This window comes from Salmo salar, chromosome 17 (assembly GCF_965601325.2).
Source record: "Salmo salar chromosome 17, fSalSal1, whole genome shotgun sequence".
In the NCBI taxonomy this organism is placed as follows: Eukaryota; Metazoa; Chordata; class Actinopteri; order Salmoniformes; family Salmonidae; genus Salmo; species Salmo salar.
Window position 1 is genome coordinate 5,307,493 of NC_138307.1, and position 16,252 is coordinate 5,323,744.

The 16,252-nt window shown below is 42.0% G+C and overlaps 2 protein-coding genes across 9 annotated transcripts in view; one reads left to right on the forward strand and one right to left on the reverse strand.

Annotated features, from left to right (window-relative positions):
* Positions 1-10,648, reverse strand: part of itsn1 (intersectin 1 (SH3 domain protein)) — a 72,716-nt gene extending 62,068 nt beyond the window's left edge. For all 7 annotated transcript variants that reach the window (XM_082963378.1, XM_082963374.1, XM_082963377.1 and 4 more), the window contains exon 1: positions 10,495-10,648. The gene's annotated coding sequence lies outside the window, so the exon portion shown is untranslated. The remainder of the gene's footprint in view (positions 1-10,494) is intronic.
* Positions 10,649-10,859: 211 nt separating this feature from the next.
* Positions 10,860-16,082, forward strand: LOC106575083 (ferry endosomal RAB5 effector complex subunit 4). Of its 2 annotated transcripts, XM_014151251.1 has the most exons (13): positions 10,860-11,238; positions 11,363-11,440; positions 11,703-11,775; positions 11,891-11,935; positions 12,139-12,207; positions 12,370-12,503; positions 12,675-12,786; positions 13,151-13,171; positions 13,293-13,391; positions 13,815-13,927; positions 14,291-14,396; positions 14,583-14,628; positions 15,228-16,082. In XM_014151251.1, the coding sequence occupies exons 1-13, from the start codon at positions 11,173-11,175 to the stop codon at positions 15,325-15,327; spliced, it is 1,062 nt and encodes a 353-aa protein (XP_014006726.1). In that variant the 5' UTR covers positions 10,860-11,172; the 3' UTR covers positions 15,328-16,082. The 2 variants fall into 2 exon arrangements, with proteins under 2 accessions (XP_014006726.1, XP_014006727.1); XM_014151252.1 differs by lacking the exon at positions 13,151-13,171.
* The last annotated feature ends 170 nt before the right edge of the window (positions 16,083-16,252 follow it).

The following is a 16,252-nucleotide window of genomic DNA, read 5'->3' on the forward strand; positions in this document are numbered from 1 at the left end:
ACAATTTGTCTTACCGTGGACTGATGAACATCAAGGCTTTTAGAGATACTTTTGTAACCATTTCCAGCTTTATGCAAGTCAACAATTCTTAAAACGTAGGTCTCCTGAGATGTCTTTTGTTTGAGGCATGGTTCACATCAGGCAATGCTTCTTGTGAATAGCAAACTCAAATTTTGTCTGTGTTTTTTATAGGGAAAGGCAGCTCGAACCAACATCGCCAATCTTGTCTCATTGATTGGACTCCAGGTCAGCTGACTCCTGACTCCAATTAGCTTTTGGAGAAGTCATTAGCCTAGGGGTTCACATACATTTCCCAACGTACACTATGACTTTTTAAATGATGTATTCAATATAGACAAACTAATAACACACAAATTATTCTATTTAAGCACACTATGTCTATTGTTGTGACTTCGATGAAGATCAGATCAAATTTGATGACCGGAGCGCCAAGGTTCACATACTTTTTCTTGCCATTTGCTGCTGCTACTCTGTTTATTATCTATGCAGTCACTTTACCCCTACCTACATGTACATATTACGTCAATTACCCCATACCCCTGCACATTGACTCGGTACCGGTACAACTTTTTATATAGCCCCGTGATTATTATTTTAACTGTTTTACAATATTTCCTTTCGTTTATTTAGGACGTTTCTAACTTTTTCTTTACTCTGCATTGTTGGTTAACGGCTCGTAAGGAAGCATTTCACTCTAAGGTCTACACCGGTTGTATTCGGCACATGTGACAAATAAAATCTCGATTTGACATGACCTAAATATACTGGTCAAAAAAATAAAGGGAACACTTAAACAACACATCCTAGATCTGAATGAAATAAATAATCTTATTAAATACTTTTTTCTTTACATAGTTGAATGTGCTGACAACAAAATCACACAAAAATAATCAATGGAAATCCAATTTATCAACCCATGGAGGTCTGGATTTGGAGTCACACTCAAAATTAAAGTGGAAAACCACACTACAGGCTGATCCAACTTTGATGTAATGTCCTTAAAACAAGTCAAAATGAGGCTCAGTAGTGTGTGTGGCCTCCACGTGCCTGTATGACCTCCCTACAACGCCTGGGCATGCTCCTGATGAGGTGGCGGATGGTCTCCTGAGGGATCTCCTCCCAGACCTGGACTAAAGCATCCGCCAACTCCTGGACAGTCTGGTGCAACGTGGCGTTGGTGGATGGAGCGAGACATGATGTCCCAGATGTGCTCAATTGGATTCAGGTCTGGGGAACGGGCGGGCCAGTCCATAGCATCAATGCCTTTCTCTTGCAGGAACTGCTGACACACTCCAGCCACATGAGGTCTAGCATTGTCTTGCATTAGGAGGAACCCAGGGCCAACCGCACCAGCATATGGTCTCACAAGGGGTCTGAGGATCTCATCTCGGTACCTAATGGCAGTCAGGCTACCTCTGGCGAGCACATGGAGGGCTGTGCGGCCCCCCAAAGAAATGCCACCCCACACCATGACTGACCCACCGCCAAACCGGTCATGCTGGAGGATGTTGCAGGCAGCAGAACGTTCTCCACGGCGTCTCCAGACTCTGTCACGTCTGTCACATGCTCAGTGTGAACCTGCTTTCATCTGTGAAGAGCACAGGGCGCCAGTGGCGAATTTGCCAATCTTGGTGTTCTCTGGCAAATGCCAAACGTCCTGCACGGTGTTGGGCTGTAAGCACAACCCCCACCTGTGGACGTCGGGCCCTCATACCACCCTCATGGAGTCTGTTTCTGACCGTTTGAGCAGACACATGCACATTTGTGGCCTGCTGGGGGTCATTTTGCAGGGCTCTGGCAGTGCTTCTCCTGCTCCTCCTTGCACAAAGGCAGAGGTAGCGGTCCTGCTGCTGTGTTGTTGCCCTCCTACGGCCTCCTCCACGTCTCCTGATGTACTGGCCTGTCTCCTGGTAGCGCCTCCATGCTCTGGACACTACGCTGACAGACACAGCAAACCTTCTTGCCACAGCTCGCATTGATGTGCCATCCTGGATGAGCTGCACTACCTGAGCCACTTGTGTGGGTTGTAGACTCCGTCTCATGCTACCACTAGAGTGAAAGCACCGCCAGCATTCAAAAGTGACCAAAACATCAGCCAGGAAGCATAGGAACTGAGAAGTGGTCTGTGGTCCCCACCTGCAGAACCACTCCTTTATTGGGGGTGTCTTGGTAAGTGCCTATAATTTCCACCTGTTGTCTATTCCATTTGCAGAACAGCATGTGAAATTTATTGTCAATCAGTGTTGCTTCCTAAGTGGACAGTTTGATTTCACAGAAGTGTGATTGACTTGGAGTTACATTGTGTTGTTTACGTGTTCCCTTTATTTTTTTGAGCAGTGTATTAGGGCTGAGACCCTACCAGTAACGCGATACTCATTAGTATCATGGCAAGGAAACATAACAAACTGGATTTAACTTATATTAAAAAAAACAGCCCTAATGTTGGAAGGAAACATCATTATGTTGTCATTCAGAGTCACGTTTAGTTATTTTCCAAGCTACAGCACACAATATTTTACATACAGCAGGCTTTTAAAGGACCAAAATAGGTGGCCTGCTTCATTTTTGCCATGGAAAAAATATTGCGAGTCACAACCCTACTAGTTAAGGTGAACAGCACCAAGTGGGGCTGACTGGAATGGCACAGGAGTGCTTTTTCTGTATCAAAAGGGGCCTTAGGTGGTGGGCGTGGCAGGGGACGTGGCAGGGGACGTGGCAGGGGACGTGGCAATGCCGAATTGAAGTGACGAAGAGAGTTTATAACACCTTATATTGAACTGCTACAGAACTAAAGAAATATGGTAAATGTATGAATAAATTGCAAGACAGTCTCACTGTGTTTTTGATACTCACATGGATGACAATACTAAAGATATATGGTGGACAATAATATGCATTGGGAACAATAAGATTTGGAAGACAAAATGTATTATGACTATAAAACTACTTTTTGTCCACTTAAACATTATTTTTAAACGAATCAAAACGGGGAAAAAAATATTTGAATGCTGGACTCCAAAAGACTAGTTGACCTACAAAAACTTCCATGGACACTTAAATCATGTAGCCTAATAATGAACCCATTTATTGATGTGAAAATTGATTTGTAATCATATCTATTATGTTTATAAAATAAGAAAAAAATGCTTTAATAAAGATTATGTTTTATTTTATTTAGCATTTAAGACAATTTCTTGCAGTTCACTGAATTTTTCCATGGAGCCAGGATACAATTTTGCAGTTTTAACATACATTTCCTGCAATTCTACACATTTAGCCATGGACCTGAGAGAAGATTTTGCCATTTTTAAAGATAATTTCCTGCAATTATATGCATTATGCCATGGCTAATGCCGTGTTCTTGTGCTCAAACTTAACTTCACTAGGGTAGGGGGCACTATTTTCACCTCCGGATGAAAAGCGTGCCCAAAGTAAACTGCCTGCTACTCAGGCCCAGAAGCTAGGATATGCATATGGTAGATTTGGATAGAAAACACTAAAGTTTCCAAAACCGTTAAAATAATGTCTGTGAGTATAACAGAACTGATAAGCCAGCCGAAAACCTGAGAAAAAGCCATCCAGGAAGTGGGATTTTTTTTATTTTGTAGTTTTCTATTGAATGCCATTACAGTTTCCATTGACTTAGGACTCAAATTGCACTTCCACTATATGTCAACAATCTTTAGAAATTGTTTCAGGCTTGTATTCTGAAAAATGAGGGAGTAAGACCACTTTGAATGAGTGGAGCATTCAGTGTCCCAGAGGTTTTTCCATGCGCACGCCCGAGAGCACGCCTTTCTTGTTTTCCTTTTATATTGACGAAGCTTTTATCCGGTTGAAATGTTGATTATTATGACTAAAAACAACCTGATTATAAACATCGTTTGACATGTTTCTACGAACTTTACTGATAGTTTTTTAGTCTGTCTGTTATGACTGCCTTTGAGCCTGTGAATTACTGAACAAAATGGAGGTTTTTGGATATAAAGAGGGACTTTATCGAACAAAACGAACATTTATTGAGTAAATGGGAGTCTTTGTAATGATTTGTCTGCTGGGCGCTGTTCTCAGATAATCGCATGGTATGCTTTCGCCGTAAAGCCTTTTTGAAATCTGACACCGTGGTTGGATTAACAAGAAGTTAATCTTTAAACCGATGTATAACACTTGTATGTTTTATGAATTTTTATAATGAGTATTTCTGTTTTTGAATTTGGCGCGCTGCAATTTCACTGGATGTTGGCCAGGTGGGACGGTAGCGTCCCACACCCCCTAGAGAGGTTAACCGGGGCCTCCCACTCCTCTTTCTATTCTGGTTAGGGCCAGTTTGCGCTGTTCTGTGACGGGAGTAGTACACAGCGTTGTACGCGATCTTCAGTTTCTTGGCAATTTCTTGCATGGAATAGCCTTCATTTCTCAGAACAAGAATAGGACTGACGAGTTTCAGAGGAAAGCCATGTGTTTCTGGACATTTTGAGCCTGTAATCGAACCCACAAATGCTGATGCTCCAGATACTCAACTAGTCTAAAGAAGGCCAGTTTAATCGTTTCTTTAATCAGGACAACAGTTTTCAGCTGTGCTAACATAATTGCAAAAGGGTTTTCTAATGATCAAATAGCCTTTTAAAATGATAAACTTGGATTAGCTAACACAACGTGCCATCGGAACACAGGAGTGATGGTTGCTGATAATGGGCCTCTGTACGCCTATGTAGATATTCCATAAAAAAATTATAATCTGCTGTTTCCAGCTACAATTGTCATTTACAACATTAACAATGTCTACACTGTTCTTCTGATCAATTTGATGTTATTTTAAATGGACAAAATAAAAAAGTGATCCCAAACTTTTCAACGGTAGTATGTATATATGTATGTATGTATGTATATATATATATATTTTTTTTTAAATAATATAATTTCACAACCTTTACGTGCTTTTACACATTTAAATTTACACAAAGCGTTTTTCCATCCCAAATGTTATCTTCTGCGATTTGTACAGTTTGGACTTAGACGTCCAAGAGTTACATCAGAAAGGTTATATGGGGAGGTTATTTAAGTAATCAAGTGACTTATATAGGTGTCCTTGAGCTGCTCAGAAGAATACTAATAGTGGCAAAAAAAGCATTGTGAAAAATCCAAACCAAAAAAGTGTAGGAGAAAAAGCTATCAAAACACAGACATACAAAGTGATCCAAGTCGCCCAGACACAGGCCCATCTGGATCAACTGAAGAAAGGAATAAAAAGAGGTGTCACTCTTCCTAGAGCTGGTCGCCTGGCCAAACTGAGCAATCCGGGGAGAATGGCCTTGGTCAGGGAGGGGACCAATAACCCGATGGTCACGTCGACAGAGCTCCATAGTTCCTCTGTGGAGATAGGAGAACCTTGCAGAAGGACAACCATCTCTGCAGCACTCTACCGATCAGGCCGTCATGGTGGAGTGGCCAGACGGAAGCCACTCCTCAGTAAAAGGCACGACAGCCCGCTTGGAGTTTGCCAAAAGGCACCTAAAGGACTCTCAGACCATGAGAAACTGGATTCTCTGGTCTGATGAAAACAAGATTGAATGCTTTGGCCTGAATGCCAAGCGTCACATCTGGAGGAAACCTGGCACCATCCCTACGGGAAGAATGGTGGTGTCAGCATCATGCTGTGGAGAGGTTTTTCAGTGGCAAGGACTGGGAGACTAGACATGCTCGAGGGAAAGATGAACAGAGCAAAGTATAGAGAGATCCTTGATGAAAACCTGCTCCAGAGTGTTCAGGACTACAGACTGGGAGAAAAGGTTCATCTTCCAACAGGACAATGACCCTAAGCACACAGCCAAGACAATGCAGGAGTGGCTTTGGGACAAGTCTCTGAATGTCCTTGAGTGGCACAGCCAGAGCCCGGACTTGAACCCCATCAAACATCTCTGGAGAGACCTGAAAATAGCTGTGCAGCAACGCTCCCCATCCAACACTGACAGAGCTTGAAAGGATCTGCAGAGAAGAATGGGAGAAACTCCCCAAATAGAGGTGTTCCAAGCTTGTAGCGTCATACCCAAAGAGAGTCGAAGCTGTAATTGCTGCTAAAGGTTCTTCAACAAAGTACTGAGTAAATGGTCTGAATACTTATGCAAATGTATTGTTTCAGTAAAAAAATATACATAAATTAGCAAACATTTCAAAAAAACAGTTTTTGCTTCGTCAGTATGGGGTATTGTGTGTAGATTGATGGGGGGGGGGGGGGGGGGGACAATTTAATACATTTTAGACTAAGGCTGTAACATAGCAAAATGTGGAAAAAGTCAAGGGGTCTGAATACTTTCCGAATGCACTGTACAACCAAATTGAGAACTGTGCAACACACACAGTTCTTTCCACCATCCCCAAGAGAGGTCCAAACTGCATGCAGGTAGTATTTGAGGGAATCCTACTCCAAACTGCAGCACCAACATCAGAATTATCACTCATCAAACCAACATGACCTTGGATATAAGGGAGTTGGTGTTTAAAAAAACAAAACATCAGATGACTATCTAACTTATCAGATGGCTTGTCAATCTCAGGCCCACAGATCCTGCAGTGAATGCTGTGCAACCGATTGGTAGTCTGGTTACCAAAGGGCAGCACTGGTTCACTGGTCAACGATCAAAAGGTTGAGGTGGGGAATGGGGCAGCGACAGCGTCTATGTTGCACGCCAAGACAAGGGTATTGCCTGCTTCTTTGAAACATATTTGGCTGTAACCTACATCATGTTGCTTTGGCAGTATAATTAAATGTGCTGAAAATGGACTGCGGTTGACTGTGTGGACTGCTGGTGGGTAGATTTAATGTGACACTTTCCTGTTGAGGACCTGAAATGCCATGCTCCAGCCAATGTCAAGGCAAGGTTGCCCTGTAGCTGAGCAACCCAGGGGCGATAGATAGGAGCGCTGCAGTGTCTGCAACTGCGCAGCCAAAGCTCTCTCACATACATGCACGCACACAAACACAAGCCTGTTGCCTATCAGTTAGCCCATAGACTATGCTGATCTGCATCGGGGCTAAGATTAATGTAAAATCGCAGAAAAGATTAGGTTTGGTGGGCCGTTTTCCCTGCACTAGTCGGCATCGGAGGCAATTCAGTTAAGTTGATAAGTCTGGAATTCCCTCTGCAATAAGCACACCATGTTCAGCCCTTAGAGGAAAATTCACAGATGCTTCATCAGCACAGCACCAGTTCGAAAGCAAACTCAATATTATATGCATTGAAAATCTACCTACCGTAAACAAGATTGCATTTCCTACCAGCCAGCGCAATTTTCTGCATTTTCTTGCCATGACTCTATGGTAGGGCTGGGCGATACGGTCAAATTATCATACCATGTTTTTTTTTTGATATGACAGTATTTTATGTTTTTGAAATTTGCTTTGAGTAGTATGTGACCCTAGAGTGGCAACACATACATTTGAAGTGATTTCAATGGGTTCCTCCATTCTGATTGTTTAATACTGTTCAATTCAACCAAAAATAATTTCCTTCATTTTAATCAATTTCTGCATTTCCTGCACTCATTTGAGATCATTTCCACACTGCCACGTAGGGCACAATATGGGCAAAAAATCTAGACCTTATTTTAACCAAATGTTGCAATTGCAATTTGACTTGCGATTTACATCAAAACACTTGGGTGAACAGTTGGAATCATGGAAATCGAATGTTTATTAAAATTCGATATTTAGAATATAACAGTGGAGGCTGTTGAAGGGAGGATGACTCAATAATGGCTGCAATGGAGTAAATAGAATGGTATCAAACATGTGTTTGATATGACAACAAATGAAAATGTCAGGGAGGAGTTATTGTGACAGGGTAGGAACCAAAGTGTTGGTCAGTATTTCCTAGGAGACCCTGTAATCTTTGGCTTCATTAAATGTTTCTTCGTGTTGGCAACATATTCATGCTTTTCCTATTTTATTTAAAAGGTACTGTTGCACAAACAACACGCTGATTTAGGCCTACACCATCACTGGTATCAGGCTGTATAGCTAGCTACATTTGCTTTGACTCAGTACATTTTAATAGCTAGCTAGCCAGTTAACTAGTGATTAGGATTAGAGGCTAACACAATTTAGCTAAAACATGCCAAGGAAAAACAAACTAGTTGTTTGCAGATGTAAGAAAAACAAACTAATAGTGTAATTATAGAACGCTTGTAGATATATATTGAGAAGAAAAGTGAAAACAACATCATTGTCATCAACATTGTTGCATGTGCTGCATTGACCATGCAGACTGAATGCAAGTGTCTTGTGGTAAAGCAACAACAAATGCGCTCCTTGAGTGACGGAGTGGGACCTGATCTGTGTGGAAAGCGGCATGGAGAGTGGAGAGGGATGTCTCAAGGAGCGGTGTAAACTATAAAAATGGATGTTACACAAAGCATATCACATTTAACAAACCAAACATTCAAATACTGTTATAGAAGGTAAAGTAAAAACCCATAATGGTCCATGCATCGATACCGGTATATACCGCCCAGCCCTACTCTATGGTATTGAATAAAGCTGATAAAGAAAAATACAAAGCCCCATTTGAGAGGGAGATGCAAGTCCAGCAAAGCAGAGCTCCCCCAGCCTTTGCTGTTAAGACATGGTAAGACAAAGCAGAAAACCAAATAACTGAATTAGCACGCTAACACTAATCATTGGCGCCAGAGCAGTATAGTGGGTCTCCTACAAGTCAGACAAAACTCAGCAGGCTATAGCACTGGAAAGTTAAACTATGGTGGCAAAATGATTCTATGCTGTGACCAAAATCATATCACAAAATCAAAGCATGTCATTTCCTTCATGCCCCTCAAATAGAGATAATTTGGGGTAGGGTGTCACTGCCAACAACAAAGTTCAATTCACATTAATCATTTATATGATCTTTCTTGACAGCCAAGCTGGCATGACTTCTAGAGTCAGACAGCGGGGCTAGGGCTAGGTTTAGGTTGGCCCACAGGGTGCGTGTGAGACAATGCCAAACATGGCTGTTAAAAACCATGCTCTCTTTCTTTCTCTGCCGGTCTCTCTGATAAACACACGCGAAAATGCATGCGTAGTGACATGGCGAGATGTAACACAGAAATATCCTAGAGTAGACAAGTTTGTGCGGGATATTCATTTCGTTAGCTAAAACAAAAGAATCAAAATAATCCAACCTGTGCAAGACTAATGATGTCAGGGCAAGGGCACTGCAGTTTTTGTTAGATATGGCCAGGTCCAGAGCCTTCTTTTCTATTGCAAATAGAAAGCTATGGCCATGTCATTCCTATTGAAGCTAAGCAAAATATTTAAATTCTTAGAGCCCACAGCACAAAATAAATCATACCTAGCTAGCAAGGTAACTGGCAGCTAACTGTCAATGCAGCTTCGTTAGCTAGCTAGTCAGTCTGCTAGCCGGTTGGCTTATATGATTGGTCGCTAGTTAGTCTGAGTTGTCAGGCTGTAATACAGAATTAATTGGTATATACAGCGTGACACATTTGTATGAAAAATATTGTAAAACGTTCCTTACAAGCCAGAATGTTGCATAAAATGACATTGAAACTTATTCTACCAGTTGTCTGTGCAGTTTGTCCTTCAACTGCGTGAAATTTGAGGAAAATATCTACAGGAAAGAATTGTTTATTATTTACCCAACTTTTTAGCAGTAGGTATGGTTCAGTTAGTCACCTAGGTAAAATTAGTTTTATATTGGATATTCGGTTCTCTCTCATAGCTATTGAGCCATGACATGCCATGACAACGAACATGGTATATTCTGAATCAGGGGAAGATGCACCCCTGATACACAAGTTCCATTGTCATGGCATGCTTGGGTCAATATCTATTGACGAGAGAAAACCAAATATAAAACTACCTTTACCTCGGTTTCGAACCCAACCATATAATAATATATGTAGCTACCTAACTGCTCTCTAAATAGTCGGGTAAACAATACTTTCTTGTGGATATTTTGTCTCAAATTAAGAGCAGTTGAAGGGAAGGACAAACTACACAGACAACCGGTAGAATAAGTTCAAATATACAACATTCTGTTTTGTAAGGAACATTTACACGATTTCGCACACAAATGTTTCAGCCCGTATAAAAAAAAACGTACCAATGAATTGTGCATTACAGTCTGATTAATCCGACTGGTTGCTAACTAACGTTAATGCACATACTAATTGCCTTGCTTAACATCACATCCAACACAAATTAACTTGGTTAGCTAGTTGGCTAACTAGTTAGCAAGGTAAGGATCCTTGGAAATATCATCCACTAAAATTCATACAATGGCATCTGACTGGTTAGCTAGCTAATAACACGAAATGGGTTGATAAGTGCAGTGCAGCGATTTCCTACCGACCGTCTTGTCTGCCCCCTACCAGCTACTGTTACCAGCTAGCGCGAGCCAGGCTAGCCAGAAATTCTTCCAAATTTGTACTGATTGATTACCATATTTTTCTTACCTCATCATTCGTTTTTCATTCTTAAATAATTGATAATTTAAGGTACTGTGTGTTACTTATACGATAAAATTGAATGGTCGATTTAGCGAGATATTTCCCTTTAATTCCAAATTCCCTTCCACCATGGGCCCGCCGTAAGGCTAAGCAAATTGGAAAATGGGGTACTACCGCGAGACGTTGAGTTTTAGGTGTATCGGCAGTATCGAGCCAATCAGCGAACGATATAATATGATCGACGTAAAATTGTACTAATCACAAATAGCAAACATGTGACGTAAGTGTCCTATTGGACTATAATCGTTGATTGACAATACATTTTGTGAACGCGATAAATCAAAAGACCAATGGGCAGCTTAAGCCAATCTCGCGGTATGAACTTTTTGGGCGTACAGAGGAACTAAAGGAAAACATACAAATATTTGTTTATGCATGTCGTTAGCTAACGTTAGCTATCTTTCTGCCCATTTTCTTTTAACCGAAGACCTTTAACTGATATCATATGTCCAACATGACATGTATTTGTTTTGTAAGATATCTGCATACTCATTGACATGGTTTAACAAGAGTTTTGACAGTACAAGTTTCTACTTTCAATGCACAGGTAAACAGCATTGCTAGCTAACGTTAGTTGCTCTTATTGCGCGTGAATTTCACCTGCATGCTGATAGTTTTTCCACCATGAAAGGGCTTTACTGTAAGCTAGGTGAAACCACTGCAGAGGCGAAATTTGTCATCCAGGAAACGGTGAGTGCCCAACATAATAATGTAGCTGTCACTTTAGTCTAGCATGCCAACAATTTTAGCAGGAGGGCTCATAACGCTAGTTTGCTGTCTGAAACTCACTGCTTGTCTTTTCAACATGTCACAGAATTTAGCCAGTGCCCTCGGTAGCAACCAGGTCAAAGTGCAAGTGAAGGCATGTGCCCTTAGTCCACTGGATATAAAAGTAAGTTTAATGTGTGTTATACTCATTGTATTGTCAATGTTGACTATATACGCCTAGCAATAGCCATAATGGACAAGACTTACTGTTGTCGCTCTCAATATGCTGCTGAAAATATCAGCCCCTGTATTTTTAAAAAACTTTTTTTTTTGTTGTTTACCAAACTGTGTGTTGCTATATGATAGGCCTACCTTACATGACCACACAGCATGTATGGCTGTATGGGCTACTTGTCACATTTCCTTACCCTCTCTCCTCTGGTTAGCTCCATGAGGATCTAAAGTTCCAAAGGGACCTGGTGCCAGTAGGGAGGGAGATTGTTGGGATCGTCCTCCAAGGTAAACAGAATATTCACTAATTGACCTTGTTTATCACTTTGATGTTAATTACACAATGTACTATATTTTTGGAGCAAACCTTTAATCTTTTGCAATGTTTTTGTTCTGTTTTCAGTTGGGCCTAAGGTGACCTTTTTCCAACCCGATGATGAAGTTGTAGGTAAATGTTACAGGTGGGATCTGAACCTGCTACATAAGGATAAATCATAGAGTTTCAAAACATCCCCTTATTTTGATGATTTTCACATTGTCAACGGCAATGTTCCCGATAACCTATTGAAAGACCCTTCCCTTTTTATAATTTTTGGATATGACCATTGTGTATTTATCTAGACTTTGCTTTTCCCTTCTTCCACATGACAGGAATTCTGCCCTTGGATACAGCGATGTCTGGTTTGTGCGATGCCATTGTCATCAACGAGCATCATCTTGGTATGTTGTACACATCCAAAAGTAACGCAAGAGTACATCTATAACATCTATTAGTATTTGTTGGTACAAATTAACAAAGTAATAAAGGGTACACATTTAAATTGGTACAAATTAAGTAATTGTTTCTTCTGCAATATTGAGTGACTTGTGTTCGCTCACCAGTGCAGAAGCCAGAGAAGTTGAGCTGGGTGGAGGCGGCAGGGGCCATTCGGGATGGACTGCGGGCCTATACAGCCCTCCATACCCTAGCCCGTATGGCATCCGGGCACACTCTGCTGGTGCTGGACGGAGCCAGTGTAGGTATTTCCCCATAGTGGCCCCTCATCTGAGCATTCAATGGCACTGTATAAATCCATAGTTGGACATCACAAGAAGATGTTAGCAAAGAATCTTAATAGTAGCACATCATTTCTCTTTAAGAGAACAAGACTACTAACTGCTATTTTGGCTGTGTATATACCTTTCAGCCCTTTGGAGTTCTGGCCATCCAGCTGGCCCACTACCATGGAGTTAAAGTACTGGCATCAGCCCTGTCCTCCGAAGACCAGAAATTCCTGGAGCAGCTTCGGCCCAGCGTCGGTGAGAACGGGGAGGGGGGCAAGTGTGTGTGTGTGTGTGTGTGTGTGTGTGTAAATAGAGTAGCGGTGTCACAGTAGAGAAGGTGTTGGAAGTTGAGGATTGTAAATTAATGCAACCAGGTAATAACGGATGCGATGAGACAGCGTTATTATCTGTTACCTAAACCACTCTCATCATGAAAAATACAGTAGTAAAGTTCTGACAGCAACACATAGGGCCCAGTTTCTCAGACACAGGTTAAAGCATAGTCCCGGACTGAAAAGCATGCTAGATGGAAATTCACTGGGAAACTTGCCCGTAGTATTTAATCCTAGTCTATGCTCTGTTTCCTCTGTCACTTTTCCACTCAAATCACACATTCTAGGAGTGCGAGAGTCTCTTGTAGGTAAGTCTTGTGTGCGTCCTCTTGGAGGGCAATGGAAATGGAGTACCAAAAATGGTTATTTATTGTTGGTACACTGTTTGGCGTGTAGCCTTCATAAGGGTTTTCCCTGTCCTGTGTCTAGCCAGGGTGATCGGTGTGTGGGATGCCAAGGTAGACCTGGTGGATTCCTGTTTGGAAGAGACGGGTGGTCTAGGGGTGGACATTGTCATGGACTCTGGAGGTAAGAAGCCAATGTAGGGCCGTAGGTTGTTGTTATCCATTATGCTAGCTAGCTTTGTCTAACATGAATCGTAGTGCTGTGAGTGTGTGCTTCTGTGATTTTTGTATCTAAACGCAAAACAGTAAAGGTTTGTAACAGGAATAGAAGGGAAATGGATTCACTGTTGTGCCCTGTTGTTTTTATACCATTGACACAGGCTTAAGAGGTGTGTGTGTGTGTGTGTGTGTGTGTGTGTGTGTGTGTGTGTGTGTGTGTGTGTGTGTGTGTGTGTGTGTGTGTGTGTGTGTGTGTGTGTGTGTGTGTGTGTGTGTGTGTGTGTGTGTGTGTGTGTGTGTGTGTGTGTGTGTGTGTGTGTGTGTGTGTGTGTGTGTGTGTGTGTGTGTGTGTGTGTGTGTGTGTGTGTGTGTGTGTGTGTTCCTCCAGTGAGATTGCATGAGGAGGAGCCAGAGGCCAGGTGTCTTCTGCCCTACAAGCATGACATCATCACCCTGCTCGGGGTCGGAGGTCACTGGGTTACAACTGAGCAAAACCTGCAGGTAGACTGCAGTCATGTATTCTATCCAACCATTAATTCGTGTTGGATTAGAGCAGCCATTTGGCAGTTCAGTTCCCCTAGTCATATATAAGATTTATTCATCACTACTTACATACCATGGGTGATTGAAATATTGTTTGTGTTTGTTACAGCTTATTAATGTGTGCTTTCTGAGAAGTTGAAAATACTGCAAAAAAACAGACCAATGTTATGTTGGGAGTAGTGAAGAGATCTGGGTTAGATAGTGTTTCCTGTAATAATGTGTATTTATCTGTCTTTCCATTGACCTTCAAGTGGATTTGCTCAAGTTTGTACACAACGTTTGTTTGGGGTTTAATCTGAGCTCGTCTCTTCTGTTTCTCAGCTGGACCCTCCAGATAGCCGCAGCCTCTTCCTGAAGGCCGCCTCCCTGTCTTTCCTCAACGAGGAAGTGTGGGGGGCATCCAGTGCCCGCCAGGGAAGGTACCTCCGTATCCTTTAGCTAACCTCAGCCCCTCTGGGTCAGCCTCTGGAGGGGGCAGGAATTTTAAAATCTCCTAACTATAATTCATTGAGATGAAACAAGCATATTGAAATGAAAATCTGATATAAGGGGTTGAGCGTGGATAATAGAATTGCTAATATGTTACATGTTAACCTTACATGCTCCTTTTCAGACATCATGAAGGATATAGTGGAGAAGCTTTCCACTGGGACCTTAAGGTACAGAACTGCAATAATGAGTGTATGTGCAGTGCAAGTGTGAATAAGCTAGGGCCTCCCGAGTGGCGCAGCGGTCTAAGGCACTGCATCGCAGAGCTAGAGGTGTCACTACAGACCCGGGTTCGATCCCAGGCTGTTGCAGCCAGCCGTGGCCGGGAGACCAATGAGGCGGCGCACAATTGGCCCAGCGTCGTTCGGGTTGGGGGAGGGTTTGGCTGGCCGGGATGTCCCGTCGCGCTCTATCGACTCCTTGTGGCGGGCCTGGCGCATGCACGCCGACTTCGGTCGCCAGCTGTACAGTGTTTCCTCCAACACGTTGATGCGACTGGCTTCCAGGTTAAGCGAGCAGTGTGTCAAGAAGCAGTACAGCTTGTCAGGGTCGTGTGTTGGAGGACACATGGCTCTCGACCTTCGTTAGTACGGGAGTTGCAGCAATGGGACAAGACTGTACCTACCAATTGGATATCACGAGAGGGGTGAAAAGTAAAAAAATATATGTTTGAATAAGCATGGTTATACAGTACATTTGTTCTTGGTATGTTGAGGAGTTTGTGTTTATCCTGGTGGACAGTGCTCACTTTGCCCTCTGTCTTATGCAGGCCCCAGCTAGAGGACCCGGTGCCTTTGTATGATGCCACAGTTTCCATGGAGATGGTGCAAAAGAAACAAGTCCGGAAGAGGTTGGTTGTTCAACTCTGAGGCGGACAGACACTCTGGTCCAGCATTCCCCTTGTAAAAGACAGGCTCCCAAATTCTGCCTCTCATATTTCCTATGTATTTGTGGCCAGCAGTGGTGGAAAAAGTACCCAACTGTCATACTTGAGTAATAGTATAGATACCTTAATAGTAAGTAAAAGTGAAAGTCACCCAGTAGAATACTACTTGAGTAAAAGTCTAAAAGTATTTGGTTTTAAATGTACTTAATTATCAAAAGTAAATGTAATTGCTAAAATATACTTAAGTGTCAAAAGTAAATTCCTTATATTAAGCAAAGCAGACGGCACCATTTTGTTTTAAAAATGTAGATAGCCAGGGTCACACTCCAGCACTCAGACATTATTTTCAAAAGATGCATGTGTTTAGTGAGTCCGCCAGACCATAGGCAGTAGGGATGATCACATGTTCTCTGGATAAGTGCGTCAATTTCACAATTTTCCTGTCCTGCTCAGCGTTCAAAATGTAATGAGTAATTTTGGTTGGCAGGGAAAATGTATTGAGTAAAAAGTTTCAATATTTTCTATAGGTATGTAGTGAAGTAAAAGTTACCCAAAAAACAACTTTATTAGTACTTTATACCACTGGTTGCCAGTCATTCCAGTACAATGTAAATATGTGCTAAGAGTCTGTTTCTGAGTTGATCAAAACATCTAATAATGTGTGTTTTGCTTAGTGTAATTACATTCAACACATTGATGCTTGTCTTTTTATTAAAAACCTTTGTGGTTAACCCTCAAGCATGAAGCCTTGTAATTTTTTACAGCCTCCAACAGAGCAACACATCAGTGGCGTTTAGTATGACACACCGTAGCAAATCATTTGCAACAGAAAACAAAACATCTGTAGAACCTTATGTTTTGAAAAAAGTTTTATTCCGTTTGGTGCCTTACTGAACATGACCCAACTT

Bases quoted from the DNA above. Each gene is read 5' to 3' on its own strand.
- LOC106575083 (XM_014151251.1), top strand. From the start codon at position 11,173: ATGAAAGGGCTTTACTGTAAGCTAGGTGAAACCACTGCAGAGGCGAAA. The intron at 12,208-12,369 runs GTATGTTGTACA...TTCGCTCACCAG, and splicing joins CATCAACGAGCATCATCTTG to TGCAGAAGCCAGAGAAGTTG. The intron at 14,629-15,227 runs GTACAGAACTGC...TGTCTTATGCAG, and splicing joins CTTTCCACTGGGACCTTAAG to GCCCCAGCTAGAGGACCCGG.